This window comes from Netta rufina (genome assembly GCF_964035555.1).
Source record: "Netta rufina genome assembly, chromosome: 3".
Lineage (NCBI taxonomy): Eukaryota > Metazoa > Chordata > Aves > Anseriformes > Anatidae > Netta > Netta rufina.
Genome location: NC_140125.1, coordinates 14,448,165 through 14,464,473, shown reverse-complemented (window position 1 = coordinate 14,464,473; position 16,309 = coordinate 14,448,165). Strand labels below are relative to the sequence as shown.

Below are 16,309 nucleotides of genomic sequence, written 5' to 3'. Positions count from 1 at the left end.
GCAGCGGCTCAGTAAGATGGGAAGCCGCAGGTGCTCCTCTACCACTAAAATAGCCCCAGTCACGAAACCCACCACACATTTCTAGGCAGTTACTGAAAAGCACATAACTCCAAGCCAAAATAAAGTCTTACACATCACACACTTACATTTTATGGCTAAGAAAGAGATCCACTATTAAATTTTGCTGAGAGCATGCTTTATGCAAGCTGATCGCCAACAACCGCCAATAGTAAGCTTTAACCTACATAAGAGGTGTAATATTTTGAAAAGGATTTTGTTTTGTGCCTTTTTATACTATCCCCCAATTTCAGAAACCAGACAGCCTACTTCTTACTTCAGAGGAAGATGTATATTAGATCACACCTCAGTAACTCACACGGATTGCCAAAACAGCTTGCTGGAAACCATATTAAAAAAAATAACAAAATCCTTGACCCTGATAAACTGAGATTAAAAGTAGATTTCTTTGCCTCTTGGAAGATGAGAGAGTTCCCAGCTTGCTTAAAATATGAACTACAAAAATAGAATGACAAATAGCAGTAAACTGGAAAATAGAAGGGAATAAAATTGGAAGAAAGGATTAACTTAGTGAAACGGCTAAATAGGCTCGCTTCTTCCACTTATACAAGCAACTTTAGCTTAATTTTTTTCCCTGACAAATAGCATTGCGGCAGAACACCACCACAGATCCAAAGACATTAATATTAATGACGTAGTAAAAAAAAAAAAAAAAAAAAAAAAAGGTGTTATAATAAACTTGCTTGTTTCACTGCACTGCTTCCCGCTAGTGCCACTACATCAATGTATTCGTAATACCTTCAGGAACTTTTTAAGGTCTTTCCAATCTCTAATGTTCGCTTCCAGACTTAAACTGGGAATAAAAACTTTTGGTGGCAGGTGGATTCTAAAATGGCATGGTATGTCAAACACTCCCCTTTCCCAAAAACCAAACAAGACCAAACCAAACCAGAATCTGGAAGAAAAATACTCTGCACTGATGAAATATGAAAAAGCATCTCCAAGGGGAATGCTTACATATTCTATTACAAGTTGCAAGATAAATTACATAGTCTAGACTCGGCTGCTTAATGACCGCAAGTAGGCAGTTTTTCTTGGAGGAAGGTCAAAGGCTTATCAACTCCTCTAGGAGCCAAAGCATCACAAAACCTCACTGTACTTGAGTGCAGAGAGCATTTCCTTGACCTTGTCTTCTCTAATGAACACATGCGTCTCCATCTCCCCAAGAGAGAACGTGCTATTGTTGGATCATTTACAAGCAGCTAAAGCAGCTGAACAAACTCACAGAAGAAAAAGCCACCCAGAGCTATAAACACAACAAATTCCACGCCGTAAATCATTGAAAGTTGTGAGGGTTTTCTGAAGAACCATCCCTGTGTGCTCATTCAGTTCCTTTCTTTCCTCCTTGAGCTCCTAAAAGAAAAAACAGATTTCTTTCATCTCACTGCAACTTGAAACTCTGAAGACTGATTAAGAAAAGACCAAACATTGCACAGGTATGAAAAGTGAGCAAAGGGCGCGCCCTCGAGCTGGTCTTTAGGTGTTATCTGGCATGGAATGAGAATGGAGAAAGCAGACTGCCACTTAACTGTACAATTTAGCACCTCAGAAAAAAAATCAATCACTATGACAGTGCCCGTGGAAGTTATGCACATTTCCATTATGGCAAAATAACTAAAAATTAGAATTAAAAATATTGTAGGAGTCAGTTTCTAAATCACGTCAGCCTACAAAACGTCCCAGTAAGAGGTCTCTGTATCGTTTGATAGATTGGATTCTGTGCCTCAGCTTTCACGCTATTTTATTTTTTTTTGGTAATAATTTCATGGCTACTACACAACCATGAGATGCTCTGAATCAGTTACTGAAGAGCAAGACAAACATGTCAATTCAGGAAAAAAAGTTATCTAAAGAAATCAGAGAACACAGACAAACACTCTGCACATTCAGCTTGTTTCCACAGTGGCCAGGGACAGAGTCCTCAAAAAAAATAAAAGCAAAAGCAACACTTGTGTCTTTCTGATAATTAATATTTTCATGAGCAGTGTACGAACTGTGCACCTCTTGTAAATATTCTGCAGCTCAACACATAGTTGCTCGCAGCAACCAAGACATTGAAGGATCACTCACCACAGCAAAGATGGCTTAAGAGAGCACAGATCCCAGTGCTGCAGCTCCTGAGCAAGAAGGATGCTCTCTTGCAGTGTGCTGTAGACTGCCAGGTGAGAAGTTCTCCACCAGGAATTCTCAAGTACTTTTTCTGCTGCTAGACACAGTAACCTTGAGAACAGTAGGTGCCTCTAATTTCTGAGCCTCTGATCTGCAGCTTTAACTAGATACAAAGCCCGAGAAATCCAAGATGATTTTCAATCTCAAACATATACATGGTTTGAACCATCTTCCATTAGTTTTCTTCCCTCCTTGTATAAGAGGTATATATTGCTTCAATTTTGTCTGCATAATTAGCCAAAACCTTCAGAATAGTTCTGGTTATACATGGTTTTATTAGGAAACAAAGCAGCATATGGACAACAAAAAACATAAACCGAGGTACTGAAACATTTACAATTATTCAAAGAATTACCTAAGAACAACAATAAATTAAATATAACTCTCCCTCTCTCTACTAGAGAGAGAAAGGAAGGAGGCTGGCACACAGCAGGCTACATGAGCTGCTCTAACCATGTAGGATTTGGTAATGAACTGCAATCTAAATCACTGAGATCAGGAAAAGGAGCGCTCAACTACATATTTAAATCTGGGCCTTACAATGCCTTACCTTCTCTCTACAGGCTTACAAAGAGTGCTTAATAATAAACAGAGTGACAAAACAGTTGATACCAAAGTGCTAGGCAAGAACATACACAGACCACCTCTCCTAAGAGCAAAACCTACAACTCATTTCAGCAGCTGAACATGAAGCAAACAACTTAGATGCCACTTCTGCTTGCTCACATTAACTTTTACTTCCAAGCACAACACTTCTCGTGGCTGCAGACACTCTCCCAATTACATGAAACACATCACTCTGGAACAACAGAGGTGAAGCATCTCAAAGAAAGATAGAGTCTGATTTCATATCCCTTCGTAATCTTAAATTGAACTCAACTACTATTCAAAAACTGCCAACGAAGCCCATACCATCACTTACCCCTGGCGAGGTAGGTTTCTAACAGAGCATTTTCCTCATTTAGACATAGAAATCTCATCAGCCTGTTTAAAGATGCTTACAGAAACAATTCAACTCCTTTACTAATTCAAAAGAGAACACTGTACAGATAATACAGATAGATTTATGAGAGAAACATGGAATGATCACATACTAATACTGGATGGCTTATTTATAAAACATGAGATTCTAAAGCCATTTCTGAAATGTGTTCACCCCAGATGAGATCTGCCCTTGCTCCAAATTACAACTGCCTGCCCACACGTGGCACATCAACATCTTCACTGCCTGCCTGATCCCATCATGCACGCAGAAAAGCTGGGGTAACTTCCCAGTAACTGGAAATACTGCATGCTGCGTTATGGTAGGGCAAGGAAACCTCTGGAGGTTTCCCAGAAGTTACAGCAAGAAATCAAAACCAGTTAGAATTCACCCCCACCAGTACATTTAGCTGTAAGGCATTTAATATCTCCCTCCCCCTTTTTTTAGTTAAAATTAACCAACTGTTCTTCCACATACACACAAGCATCCTCCTCATAAATAAAATAATGGTGACAAGTGGCAACTCAATTGTTTATCTGGAGTGTTGTATTTAAAGAAAGAAATCTTTAGAAATTGAAAAGATCTTTTTTTCCCCCACTTTGATTGAAATCAGGCAAGGCAGAAAAATGAACAACTTAATCCAGACAACTCACACAGGACTGGGAGAATTTAATATCAAATGTAATTAAAAAATAGGCTTTAAAGAACCGACGTTCACAATAAAGAACGCCGAGATTTATATCGAGTGCAATTGCCTGCAGTAAGCAGAGCACCTGGAGACAAGGCACGTTGGGCTGTGATTGTGTATTGTTGGGCTAAATGACTCCCCCTTCATTATTACCGTCTAGTTCTATGAGCTCCAAAGGATTGTCATGTTCCTTACTCTGTATTCTAATTTATGAGGAAAGATCACCTAGCAACAGAGAAATTAAGCACTTCTTTTTATTTGTTCCCAACGGTAACTAATGGAATTAATGCCGTGAGTGGGAAAGCACAATTCTGATATAATCACCATTTCCAACACAAGTTCTTTAGTCTCATAGCCACTCGGCTACACAATGGATGTTGAGGAAGTTTCCCCTGCTGTTAGAGCCAAAAGGTTTGCACAATTCAGGTCAAATGGTTTCAGTATTCACGACACCTGTGTGCTTCTGCTGCCTTCAGGAATGACAGCCTATATATTTCACCCAGTTCTGTGGCTCTTAAATTAAAAAGGGATTTATCCCATGTTTTTTGGGATCTGAAACTTACAGCATCAATGTTTCTCAACAGCTACAAGCTGGAGTATCTGCCCAGAAAGCCTGGACTGGTGGAATTTAACAGCCTGAAGCTGTGTCATGGAGGTTTAGATGGGGCAACAGGGAGAATGTCTTTGTGGAAGGGGTGGTCAAGGACAGTGCTGGAGTCCCCATCCCTGGAGGTGTTCAGGAGACGTGTGGATGCGGCTCTGAAGGACGTGTAGTGATGGGACAGGATCACAGACTGCCTGGGATAATTGCAATTCTTCCCATTTAAATGAGTTAAACTATTTGTGAAGATCAAGTGGAAGGTACAGGTGACCCTGTGAACATGTTAATACCTCAGGAATATGATGGAAGAGAAGTAAACCTTCACTAACAAGGCGAAGTACTGCCACTTTCCTCAGTCACAGGACTGTCATTTGACATTTCACTTGACAATTATGTTTCACATATAACGATCGTATCTGCATTTTTAATGTTACCACACTTCCGAAACAACTGCACTGCTAAGGGATATGAGTGCCATAACGTGATTTATACTGTTAATATTGTACTTCATTTGAATTTTGAAGATTTTATTGCGTTTAACTATTCAACTCCAACTATTAAGCTATTCACTTAATATGGAAAAAAGGCAGGGAAAACAACTCGGCAAGAAGAGCTGTTCTGAAACCAGCAGCCTTCCTCCAAAAATTACCGGCCAGGAAAAACAAGACCAACCTTTTCAGTCAAAGGGCAGCTTTTCAAAGGACTCTGTACCTGACAAGGAAAAGTCATTTTCCTTTTACTGTCTCATCACTTGCACCACCAAGATGAAACTAGTCTTGGCCCAAAATTTCCTATAAACAAGACCAACTGAGCCCCCGTTATTGTCAGCCCCTCAGTTCAGCAAAGTCCCAGAGCTTCCCAGCCCCTCGACACGCTCAGTGTTGAGTCAGAGCTTTGCAATGATCACAGCTGGCCCCAGCATCACGGGATGCTTGAGCTTGGAAAGCACCTCTGGAGCTCACCCAGCCCCAGCTCCCTGCCCAGGAAGGGCTGCCTAGATCCACTTGGCCAGGATCACATCCCAACAGCTGCTGAAGATCTCCAGGGATGCGGATTCCACCATTTCTCAGGGCAGTCCATGCCACCACTTTATTATCCCAATAAAGCAGCATTTTTAACACAGCACGGACACAACTAGCCTTTTTTAGTGGTCAGAGCACACTGCTGGCTCACGTTCAGCTGGGTGTCCACCAAGACCCCCAGGCTCTTCTCTGCCCAGTTTCCTGAAGTGTTTCAGGAAACATTGTACAGAATAGAACAGGTTGGTGGCATGTCCTAAGCCCAGTAGGGATCGAGGGACAACACAATAGGCCTCACAACTTGCATCTGCATTCAGAAATAGAGGAAATGAATTGCACAAAAACTTTGCTGCTGTTTTAACTCAGTGGCTTATCTTTTCAGTGCGTTCCTCTGAGCAGAAAAAGAGCAATGAAAGTTTGAAAGTGATCATAATTGAAAGATTAGCATTGCACACTCCATTTATCACTACCATATTAGTAGGGGACTCTGCAGATTTGGCTCATAGTTGGGATCAATAGTATAAAATTTTACATTTCCAAGTGAACTGCATGATGAATTGGACAAGAAAAAGCAATTACTCTAATCTCCAGGTTCCTAGGGGATCTCTTATTTATCCAGCCTTCTTGATTGCTTTGAGAAAGCATAAAAATGTTCTTAACTACTTTATGTTCAACCCGCTTTGGTAACCTGCCTTTTTAACAAAACAGCCTATGAAGTAAGGGAGCACACAACGGCAAAAGGATAGCATAATATAATTTTTTTCCAGAGTTTGGTCCTTGGAAACAAACAAAAAACTCAGACTGACTTCTGTCTCTGCTGAATACATGTAAGAAGTACACTTAAGTTCTTACATCTTATTTAATAAGCCAGTAGTTTTATGTAGCTTGCTCAAATATAACTTGTTTACAGTTTTATTGAGTCAAACAAGAGGGATGTCATTACAACAAATACTTTTAATTAAGCCATCTAAAAAGACAGCTGGCAACATTCTCATTAAAACACAGCTCACCTAGATGTTATGAACATAAGCATAAATTAAGGCAATATCTAAACTACAAAGAGTAATCACTGTGAAACGATTGCAATGCTTTATTTTTAATTTAAAGTAAAAAAAAAAAAAAAAAAAAAAACAACAATGCTTATCTTTTTTACATAGTCTTGGTCTTGTGACTGGCAGCTAAGGAAAAAGTCTTAATTTTTCCTGCAGTTGGCATCCTTAGAAAGCCTTCCCCATGCAGATCATGCTGCAGCCCTTTGCAGGCCTTTTGAGCCCTCTCTGTCATTTGTTTGAAATCAGACAGTCAAAATCAACCTGAGAAGAGGAACAGACAGCATGCTTACTTTAACCCCCCTTTATATATAAAATACAAAGAAAAGTTAACTTTACCACAATAATGTTGAGAAGAACAGAAAAAGACTGTCAGTTGTGAAAGCTTGATTGTTTTTAAACAGATCTTTTGTAGTCTATAGATTATTAAAAGTCTAAGAGCTTTGACTGTCAAACTGCTCCAATTATCTACTCCAGAGATTATGTTCTTACTATTCCTTCTTTTCCTCCATGGGAAAACGCCACAGCTAAGGAACCATAAAACAGGTGGGATGATGCCTCAGCTCAGTTCTCAGTCCCAAGCAGGGACTTCAACAGCCATCATTTCTCAATTATGTTAAGCATGTGTGTAATTCCTTTCAGGATGGAGGGATAATGCTGCAGCTGGTCTGACAATTAGCAGGACGTTATCAACAGTTTTTGTTTAGCATTTTATTGCATTTTAATTATTTCATTTTTGAGACAGCACAGCTTGAATAGAGCATCTTGCTTATGGCTCAAAAACATTTGGAAAATAAACACACAATTTATATTGTCAATAAAGAACCAGGAAACAGAGGGGAAGGTGTTTCCCCCTTCCCATCCAATTAAGTGTTTTGGATGGATTCGCTGCTACATAAATCAAATTCTTGCTTCCCATTAGAATAAACTGCCCTTGTGCACACAATTCTATCAACAACTGTTGTTAGGTATCTCATAAGGTGATGGTTATAACTAGAAAAAAGTTACCAAAAAATAGAAGCAAGCTTTCCTTTCCCTTTTTTAGTACAGATTACAATTTTAAACCAACTCGGGACTTACACATATTGAAGAAACTGCTTTGTCTGCATTGCTGTACCATGACATTCCGGGGGGCAGAGATGGAACATTGCACCTGGAGAGCCCATGCCAGGCTGGAATAGGAACAGCAACTCCCTTTCACTGGCACAGAAGCAAACCCTGAGGATGGAGACAGAAAGGTGATTAGATACAGGACATTTTCATTCTGAAAACACTGGTTCCTTCATGTATACAAAACCCAAAAAACACCCCAAAACAAACTTGAAAAAAAACACAAAAGCAAAAAAAAAAATAATAAAACAAACCCAACCCAAAAACACCAAAAAAAGGAACCTAGTAACATTTACTCATTTTTCTAAAGGGCATCAGACACGAACCTACTGTCTTGAAGCACAAAGCTAATTGCAGACAGGGGTGGGGGGGAACACTGCAACAGGAAATGTCACAAAGAGAAGAAAGCTAGAAGGTTTCTAACATATTACTGACAGAGTGAGAATACACCTTCTGTGTAAAAAAGACAGAGCCAGACTCTTCTCAGCAGTGCTCAGTAACGAGACAAGAGGCAATGGGGGGGAAGTTTAAACCTCCAAATTCTACCTGAACATAAGAAAGCACTTTTTCATTCTGAACTGCAAATGACCCTGGACAATCTGCACTGAGCAGGGGGCTGGACTGGACGATTTTCAGAGGCTTCCAACCTCAACTATTCTGTTATCACACCGACCTGACTTACTCTGGGGTCCCAAAAGGGAAATGTACCTCCAGAAGCACCTTTCCTGATAACCTCTGGATTTGGGTGTTGCACAGCTAGCCTATCATGCAAGCTCTTTTCCTTTCCAGAGGACATTAGTTCAATGCAACATGCATTGTGATGCACCTTTATGCCACGTGTACCACCTTTAATTTTCCAGGTACCAAAGCAGTTTCAAAGGTGGGGTACACACCTTACCAGAATTCATTTATTTATTTATTTTTGTCCTTGAGGTCTCCTAGAATTCTTTTGTGAACAGTTTCTGGTTCTGCTAACTGTCGCCCTGTAGATTTGTCCCATAACCTCTTCCACGGTTATTTTAACTTCAGAAAAATCCTAACTCTCATCAACATGCCAAGGGGTACCATACGGATATTTTCTGCATCTTTTACCAATGAATGATGCAGCGAATTAATTTAGGTTCACTGCTCTGCCATCTCTGAACACTCCTTTTACACCATTCATCAGACTGACTCAGTTCTCTGCTGGGGTTTTATTAGTAGTTAATACAAGATAAGCAACCAGTCACTATTCAGAATATCATCAGAAACAGTGATGAAATCATATTTTAAAGCCTACGAAACCATGCATTCATTCAGAAAATAAAACATAAGAGTATTTGACAGTTTACATCGTTATCAAAAGTCTTTGTAATGCAATTTGGGGGAGTGGTTTTTGGTTTTCCTTTTCACTCCTACATTCATTAGCAAAGTTCCACATCCTCAGTACCACCCCCTTCCAAAATTAGGATGGCAATGTTAAAAAGTCTATACGGAAGCAATAGGATCAACACAAAATGAATCACTAGGCAGTGAAATCAGATGAACTGCTGTAGAAAAGAGTTCTGTCAGAACTCGGGCACAGAAGAAAAGTCAAATGCCAAAAAATGAAGTCAAATAAACACCAGTTTTACAGAAAAATGGTCACCAAGCAATCTCAACAAGTCTGGTGATTCAAAGTGGTTTTAAGACATACAATTTGTAACAAGTTATTAAAGCACAGGGTGAGACCTTGTTTGTCTGAGACCAATGACAGAGCTCCCATTAAAAGAGATTAAATCCTTAAAGAAAACATTAAAGTGACATAAGTTTTAAATTTATACTTTTAAGGCTGGCAGTACAAGAATATCAGCTCTGAGCTGGAAATTAAATTCCCATGTCTAACAAATCCCAGGGGCTTCACTGACAATATTCCAGACATGTGACTGCTTTGGTCTCTGAAATGCAGCAGGACAAAAGAAGGAGGAGGAAGATGGATCCCCCTGTACCCCCTGAAAAAGAAAAATAACCTCACCCACCAACCATGAGAAGCCCGAGACCCCAAGTGCCTGTATTTAATAAAGTACCCCCCCAACTTTTCTCTGCACATACTGCTACCAAGGGAATAGATGCTTCAAAAGCCAAGCAAATAAATGTATTTATGGAAGGTAAACGGTTGGAAATGTCACATCTCAATCAAAGCGTGCTGTGCTATGTAAGCATGCACAGTTAATGCATCGTATCTTCTTCATATATCCTCCAAACGCCTGTGATGGGATTTTTCTTTAAAAATCTAAAGTGTTTCTTACCATAAGCTATTCAAAACTGAACTGCCTGTAAAAGCAAGACAGGTCACAAATGCAGGGCTGATGTCTTGCCACCAGCAAAAGATAAGTCAACAGAGCAGGAAAAAAATGCCAGCTTACTATATTTAAGTCCTGCTCTGCAGTAATAGAAAATTAACCCCTCGCTGCATACTTATTTCCCTGATAGAAACATCACATTTACAACCCTGGCCTGACTTAGATGTTATCTTCCACTGGCTAAACACAGAATTTTATACTATACATATCTTCTGTATATGTGTGTGCATTTTTGGCATTGGAAATTTTCCTCATAAAACCAGAGTAAAACCATTTCATTTTTCCTTACATGATGTAAAAGGAGAACTCATCCCAGGACAGGTGGAAATGGAAACCTAACAGTTTAACAGTTATTTCTACAATCGTTTAGACCCTAACAGTTCTTTTTTAAACACTCAGTCATACACAAGTCTACTATTTTAATATGCCTATTTCATTATAATTTCATTTGTAACCTTTACATGCTGGTTAACCTACCACCTTTAGGAGATTTATGTGCAGAATGCAGCACCTCTCCCAACACAGTGCCCCAAATTCACATAGATTGCCACTTGTTTCCTACATTACCTAATACCTTGGAAGACAGCAAGCAGTCTGAACATCCATGCTTTTGCTTACTTAGTGAATGCACTGTTCAGCAAGTGTTCACATTTTTTAATAAAAAAAGAAAATTGGCAAGAATTTATTAATCCCTTCTACTCTCATAATTATTTTCCACGAGAATCAAATGTGGAAAACCATTCTTAGTTCTGTACTTCAGAGAAAGAAACACTGCAGGAATTTGGTCTCAGCAGCGAGAAGCACACTGTAAGAAAAAGAACCACAACAAAACTTAAGAAAGAGCCATCAGGATGCTTATTGTGCGGCTATAATTAGAACTCTCTGCAAAAATTGCCTGAATATAGTTCCAGGCATGCACACAGGAGGCTCTAGACCGAAATAACCAAGATATTCTTAAAAAGTTTATGCACAAGGAGACAGAGGTGTGTCCTGGTTAAATTCCCAGTTGCAGTTTTGAAGATACCAAGCGCTAGGCATTTATTCTCTAATGGGCAATGAACTCTTTTCTTGCCTAGGGTTTTTCCATTTCCCATCCTGCTTACTGCTTTTTACTCAAATGAAACTCATGCACAGAAGCAATGCACTCACACAAATAATCACAGCAGGGAAGACACTTCAGAGCTGTTACTACTTTTTTTTCCTGGCATCTCGCGAGTGCTCAAGTGCCGTGCAACAATGAAACCTTTGCATTAATACAAATTGCTCTTTAAAAACAAACCCCTCCTGTTACCTTGGCAAAACGTGGATGTGAAAAACAATTTCTCAAGCTGAAAGCCAGGCATTTAAAAATCACAGCACGTGGAGAAGGCCGCTGTCTGCCTGGACTAAACATGGAACAACAAAGGTAATGATAGCACAAAGCCTTCAAGGGTCACACCTAAAATGACCTTTATTACTTTAACTAATGATTTAAGAGCAGTCACAGCCTTTTAGTTTCCTGGTCCACTTGCAAGATGTAATTAAAGAGATACTCTGGGGTTGGGCAGTGAAAATATTTTTCACCTCAGGCTCCAGCAAAATTTATTATTTAGCAGCCTTCCCCTGAAGGACACACATGCATTTATGTGTGTAATTACTTAATTATGATTCTTGCCTAGGACTTAAGGGCATAAGGCTGGTTATGCTGGATAAAGGCTTCCGAGACAGCTCACAAAGACTTATTAGCAGGGCCCACAACTGATGGCATACACTGACTGTTAGGAGGGAAGGCATTTTGGAGGAAAAGCAAGAAAAAAAGGAGACAGAAACATCAGACGGGTCTCAGGGAGACTCCAATGCAGGAGGTGATTCCTCCCCTTAGAGCTTCCCACAGCACACACATTTTTCCTCAGGGCTCTTCCAAACCTCCCCACAGGGTGCTGGCTACTCAACAAGGCCTTTAATAAAGGGATTTTAATTTTATGTGGAAATATGCCTTCTGCAGGTCAAAGGGAACCATAAAACCTCTATTAGACTTAATTATACATTCCATGGGCGCCACCCGTCAGCGGGTTTCAGTCACAGAGTATTTTTTCCTCACACCTCAGAGGCGTTTTCCCATTTTTTGAGCACCATTTTTTGGAGGAGAGCCCCAGAGCCAGCCCGATCTGACTGGAGAACACACGCCCGCTCCTCCTGAGCGCACCCTGACAGGAAAATAACACCGCTGGGCTCTGGAAAGCGACTGCAGAGCGCTAAAAAAATGTAACAGGAGGGTGAAGCAGGGGGAAAAGGAGCCGCCCCCCCCCCCCGCACCTCGCCACGCCGCCCGCACGGCGCCGCCCGCACATGCCCTGCCCGCCGCCGCCACCACCGCCGCCGCCATCTTGCCTCCCCGCCGCCGGCCACCGTACTGAGGCGTCCTCCGCGCTGCCTGCTGGGGAAGCCGAGGGAAGTACCGGTGAGGCAGGAGATAGGGAAGAGCGGTGAAAAAGCTGTCGTTGGAAACAGGGTGACGGCACGCTGAAACGCCCTTCCTGCCCCTCCCCGCAGCGATTTCGCTGCGAACGGTGCAACAGGCGCGCGGTGGACACCCCCGCGCTAGACGCTCACCGAAGGACCCCACCGCTCGCCGCCCGACCTTTTGAGCTGGGCTGCCTCCCGCGCGGGGAGGTCACGTGCGAAGGGCGAGGCCACACGAAAAGGGGCGTGGCCAACCGGGAGGGGGCGTGGCCACGATGAGGGGGCGGGGCGCCGCCATGTTGTTGCCCGACGGGCCGCGGGGGTGCCCCGCTCGCGCCCCTGGCCGGGCGCCATTTTGAGGCGGGGGGCGCCCCGTGAGGGGGCTGCGTGTCCTCCCTCCAAAGCGTTAATTCTATTCATTTTAATTCCCCTCTGTCTAAAACTGCCCCGCATTTCAATAAAAAGCTTTCCAAAAAGTTAAATCATTCCGTGTCCCACCATGTTTCCCCGAAACACACACTTTGCCCCCAAACAAGTGCTATTACCAGATATTTCCTTGCTATCTAGGCATAGGGTGAAGTCCCATCGCATCGGCTGACCCACCTGAATTGGAAGCAATTGCACTAATCTGGGCGTGCTGTCATCCACACCCTTAATCTGGTCCATTTTTTTCCACACGTGACAACCAAACGCCTTGGCAGCAGTTAAACGTGTTAATTTAAACCAGTATTAATCACTAATATGTGAGCAGCGCTGCCACTGGGAGGCCGGCTGACAACAGGCTGTTCGAAGGCAGCCTGGCTGCTCCACCAAAGGATGAATACCGTGCTTTAATTCAAGCAGACAGAAATTTCGGAGGAGATGTGGTTTCGATTAGGGTTTTCCTGTTTTGGAATAATAGCAAAGTCTCAATCTGGCTCATTTGTTTCAGCAAGACTAGTAATTTTTAACAACCGATAACACAAACACTGTTTGTTTTTTTTTTTTTTTTTTTTTTTTTTTGCCTGGCTTGTTGCCTGTAAATCCCTATTGTTTAAAGCAATTCCCCAATGTATGCTTTCCCATTGCAACATCAATGCCAACTAAAGACATGCCATTGCTTTGTCTCCTCCTAGCTAGGAACTTCAGATGTGCAAAAAGAAATATCTTTAAACCCGATGGAGAGTGGAGACCTGGTAGAGTCAGAAAAACCTTTGGGTCAGCTTCAGCACAGGAGAGGCTGGTGACTTGCTAACAGTTGCTAACTGTTTATCAGAAACTGGTAGAGGAGTTACAAGCTTCTGTGAATTCCGTGAATTCCTTGGGTGCACGTGGAAGGGATCCATTCCCAGCTTCCTTGCTAATAGGGGCCAAAGCCAGCCCTGCTCTGCACACACAGCCACCAGTTCCCAGTGTTGCCTAGGGAAGGGTTGCCAGGAGGAAGCATAATATATTCTCCATGGAAACCTGCACTTCCACGATTTGGTTTTATGTGTCTTGGGGGCTGATGGACGCCATCAAGGATCCCATTTCAGGAAGGTGTCATTAAAGAGGTTGGAGCAAGGCCATCAGCAGTATCCACGAGGGTGTACCTGCCAGATTGCTGCTGCCTTTTAGTACAAGAGTGTTTTTAGGGTTTCTGCCAAAACCTCATGTTTCTCCTCAGCTGAGCACGAGTGACTGTGGCACAGCATCTCCCCAGTGGTCACTCCTTTGCTGGGGAAATCAGCTATTCCCTTCACAAATGCTGCTCTTCTGCACCTGCCTGCAGTCTGCATGGTGTTTCATTTCCTCCTCTGCTGTGCATGGAGACCCTCATGCTGGGAAAAAAAAAAAATTAAAAAATGAACAGTAGAATCAGATAATCATTTAGGTTGGGAAAGGCCTTTAGATCACCAAGTCCAACCATCAACCTGATCAACCAAGTCCCATCACTAAACCATCCCTTGTTTTCTTCAGCATTTCTGGGTGTTTGGCTTTTCTTCACAGTTGGGCATAAGCTTCAGACTCACGGAGGAGGTGACCCGTGGATATCCACGTGAGGAGGTGACCCAGGTGTCCACGTTATCAGGGATATGCACAACTGAGTTAGAGCAGTTGTGGTGGTGCTGCATCTAACAAAGTCGTGTGATGTGGCACCAGGCGAAACCTTTGCTTCTTCCCAGTACAAAATCACACCAACACACTTATCTAGAGCAATTGCTGTTTGTTCTGCTCAGTTACTCTGCCACTTTTGGTACTCAGGCAGTCAGCAGGGGCCTCGCAACTACTGGTTGTGCTCAGGGTCGGGCAGGGAGAGGAGCAGGTGCACTGGCCATCCATAACAGTTAACGTGCAACTGCACAGCGGTATTGCTAATGAAGCCAAAAGAAAGGTCGTAAACAGACTGGCAATTTGGAAGGTAGCTGCACATTTCTGCCGTCCCCACGTATTGCTGTTACGAGTCTCTCAGCAATGACATTCTTCGGCATTTAATTGTTTGGAGATGCCATCTGTGAGTCCCAAAAGCCACTGCCAGGCTCTTAGCAGAGCAACATGAAACCAGTGTGCAGCTGATTATGTGCGTGTGGAAAGGGTACTGTGACTACTGCCATCATTTCTCTGGCATTGCTGCGGTACTGTGTTACAACCTGCACATCAATAACCTGCCAAAGCGAGCGCTGGAAATAGATTGAGGCTTTCCTGTGGCCAGCTCCATTAAGGCACGCTGAATGGCAGGCAGGACAGGAGATCGTTTGCATGGCTCTTGAAATAGGTGGCTACTGCCAGGCACCTGGTTTGAAGGCTGTGCAATCACAGCAGGAGTCTATCAGTTATGCAGAGCAATAAACCTAAATGTATAACACAGTCTGCAGGCCCAGAGGACCGCTCAAATACCCCTCTCAGCCAGGATAGTGCTCACCTGATAGCGCTGCTCTGTCTTTGAAGGAAAAATGCATTTCCATTGAGATCTACATCCTAACGCCACCCAGCATCAGATGTACCACGGTTGATTTCTGCTTGGCAGCAGCCAGAGGTCCAGGAGTAGCAAACAAAGCAGCCGTTCAACCCTTCGCGTTATTTATGTGCTCTGCTTCCCACTGCTGGCAGTAGCAAACTGCGCTCCACCTGCCTGACATGGATCATTCGCTAACCAGAAGGCTGCTAGCTCCAAACCCCACCTGCCAGGCCCTGAGGCACCGATTCTGGGCTCCCCCCTAGCAGCATGGTGAGGGGAGATGGACGCCTGCCCTGGCAGGATTCAGGATTAGCTGCAGTGACCACACGTGTGACCCATCCAGCACCACGTCTGCAGGGGCTAAATCAGAATTGCTCCCTTGACTGTTTGGGGTCTTTGTTCTCTGTACTTACAGAAATAAAAGCGAGTAACGTGATGCTTACTCTGTGCACTTCTTTTATTGATATGGTTTAATGATGCATGCCAGACCCACAGATTATTTATTCACCTGCAGTGTTTCATTTCTTACAATAGCTCCAGGACCCTCAGACAGCTTGCTTAGGCTGTAAAAAAAGCTCCAGCACTCGGTGCTGGGAATGCAGGTAACGGTGCCAGCAGGTAAATGCAGTTAGGGTTCTCACCCAACCTGCGCTTAGTCACTTGGTTTTACCTCTTTCCTGTGCTCTAGGATGCATCATGAGCCAGGGAACCTTCTGACACTGAGGGCATCGTCTCTGGGGCTGCTGTCCAGGGCTGCCCTGCCATCTGGCAGCCGAGCAGCACACGTTCGGTTCCTTGCTCTCCGCATGACTCAGCTGAGCAACACCCGGCTCGTTTTATGCTCCAAAGACTCATTCATGAGATAGCAAACGTAGCAAAGAGCCAAGCGGAAAGTCAACCCCCGTGTCTGCTGCAGCCACTGACAGCACAAAA

The 16,309-nt window shown here is 43.0% G+C and overlaps 1 protein-coding gene across 1 annotated transcript in view; it reads right to left on the bottom strand.

Annotated features, from left to right (window-relative positions):
* Window positions 1-12,395, bottom strand: part of MRPS5 (mitochondrial ribosomal protein S5) — a 44,066-nt gene extending 31,671 nt beyond the window's left edge. Inside the window, exons 1-2 of the mRNA XM_084285182.1 lie at window positions 12,313-12,395; window positions 7,667-7,804 (exon numbers count right to left, since the gene is read on the bottom strand). Coding sequence (XP_084141308.1) covers window positions 7,667-7,804; window positions 12,313-12,382 — 208 coding nt within the window. The 5' untranslated portion in view covers window positions 12,383-12,395. The remainder of the gene's footprint in view (window positions 1-7,666; window positions 7,805-12,312) is intronic.
* Between the last annotated feature and the right edge of the window lie 3,914 nt (window positions 12,396-16,309).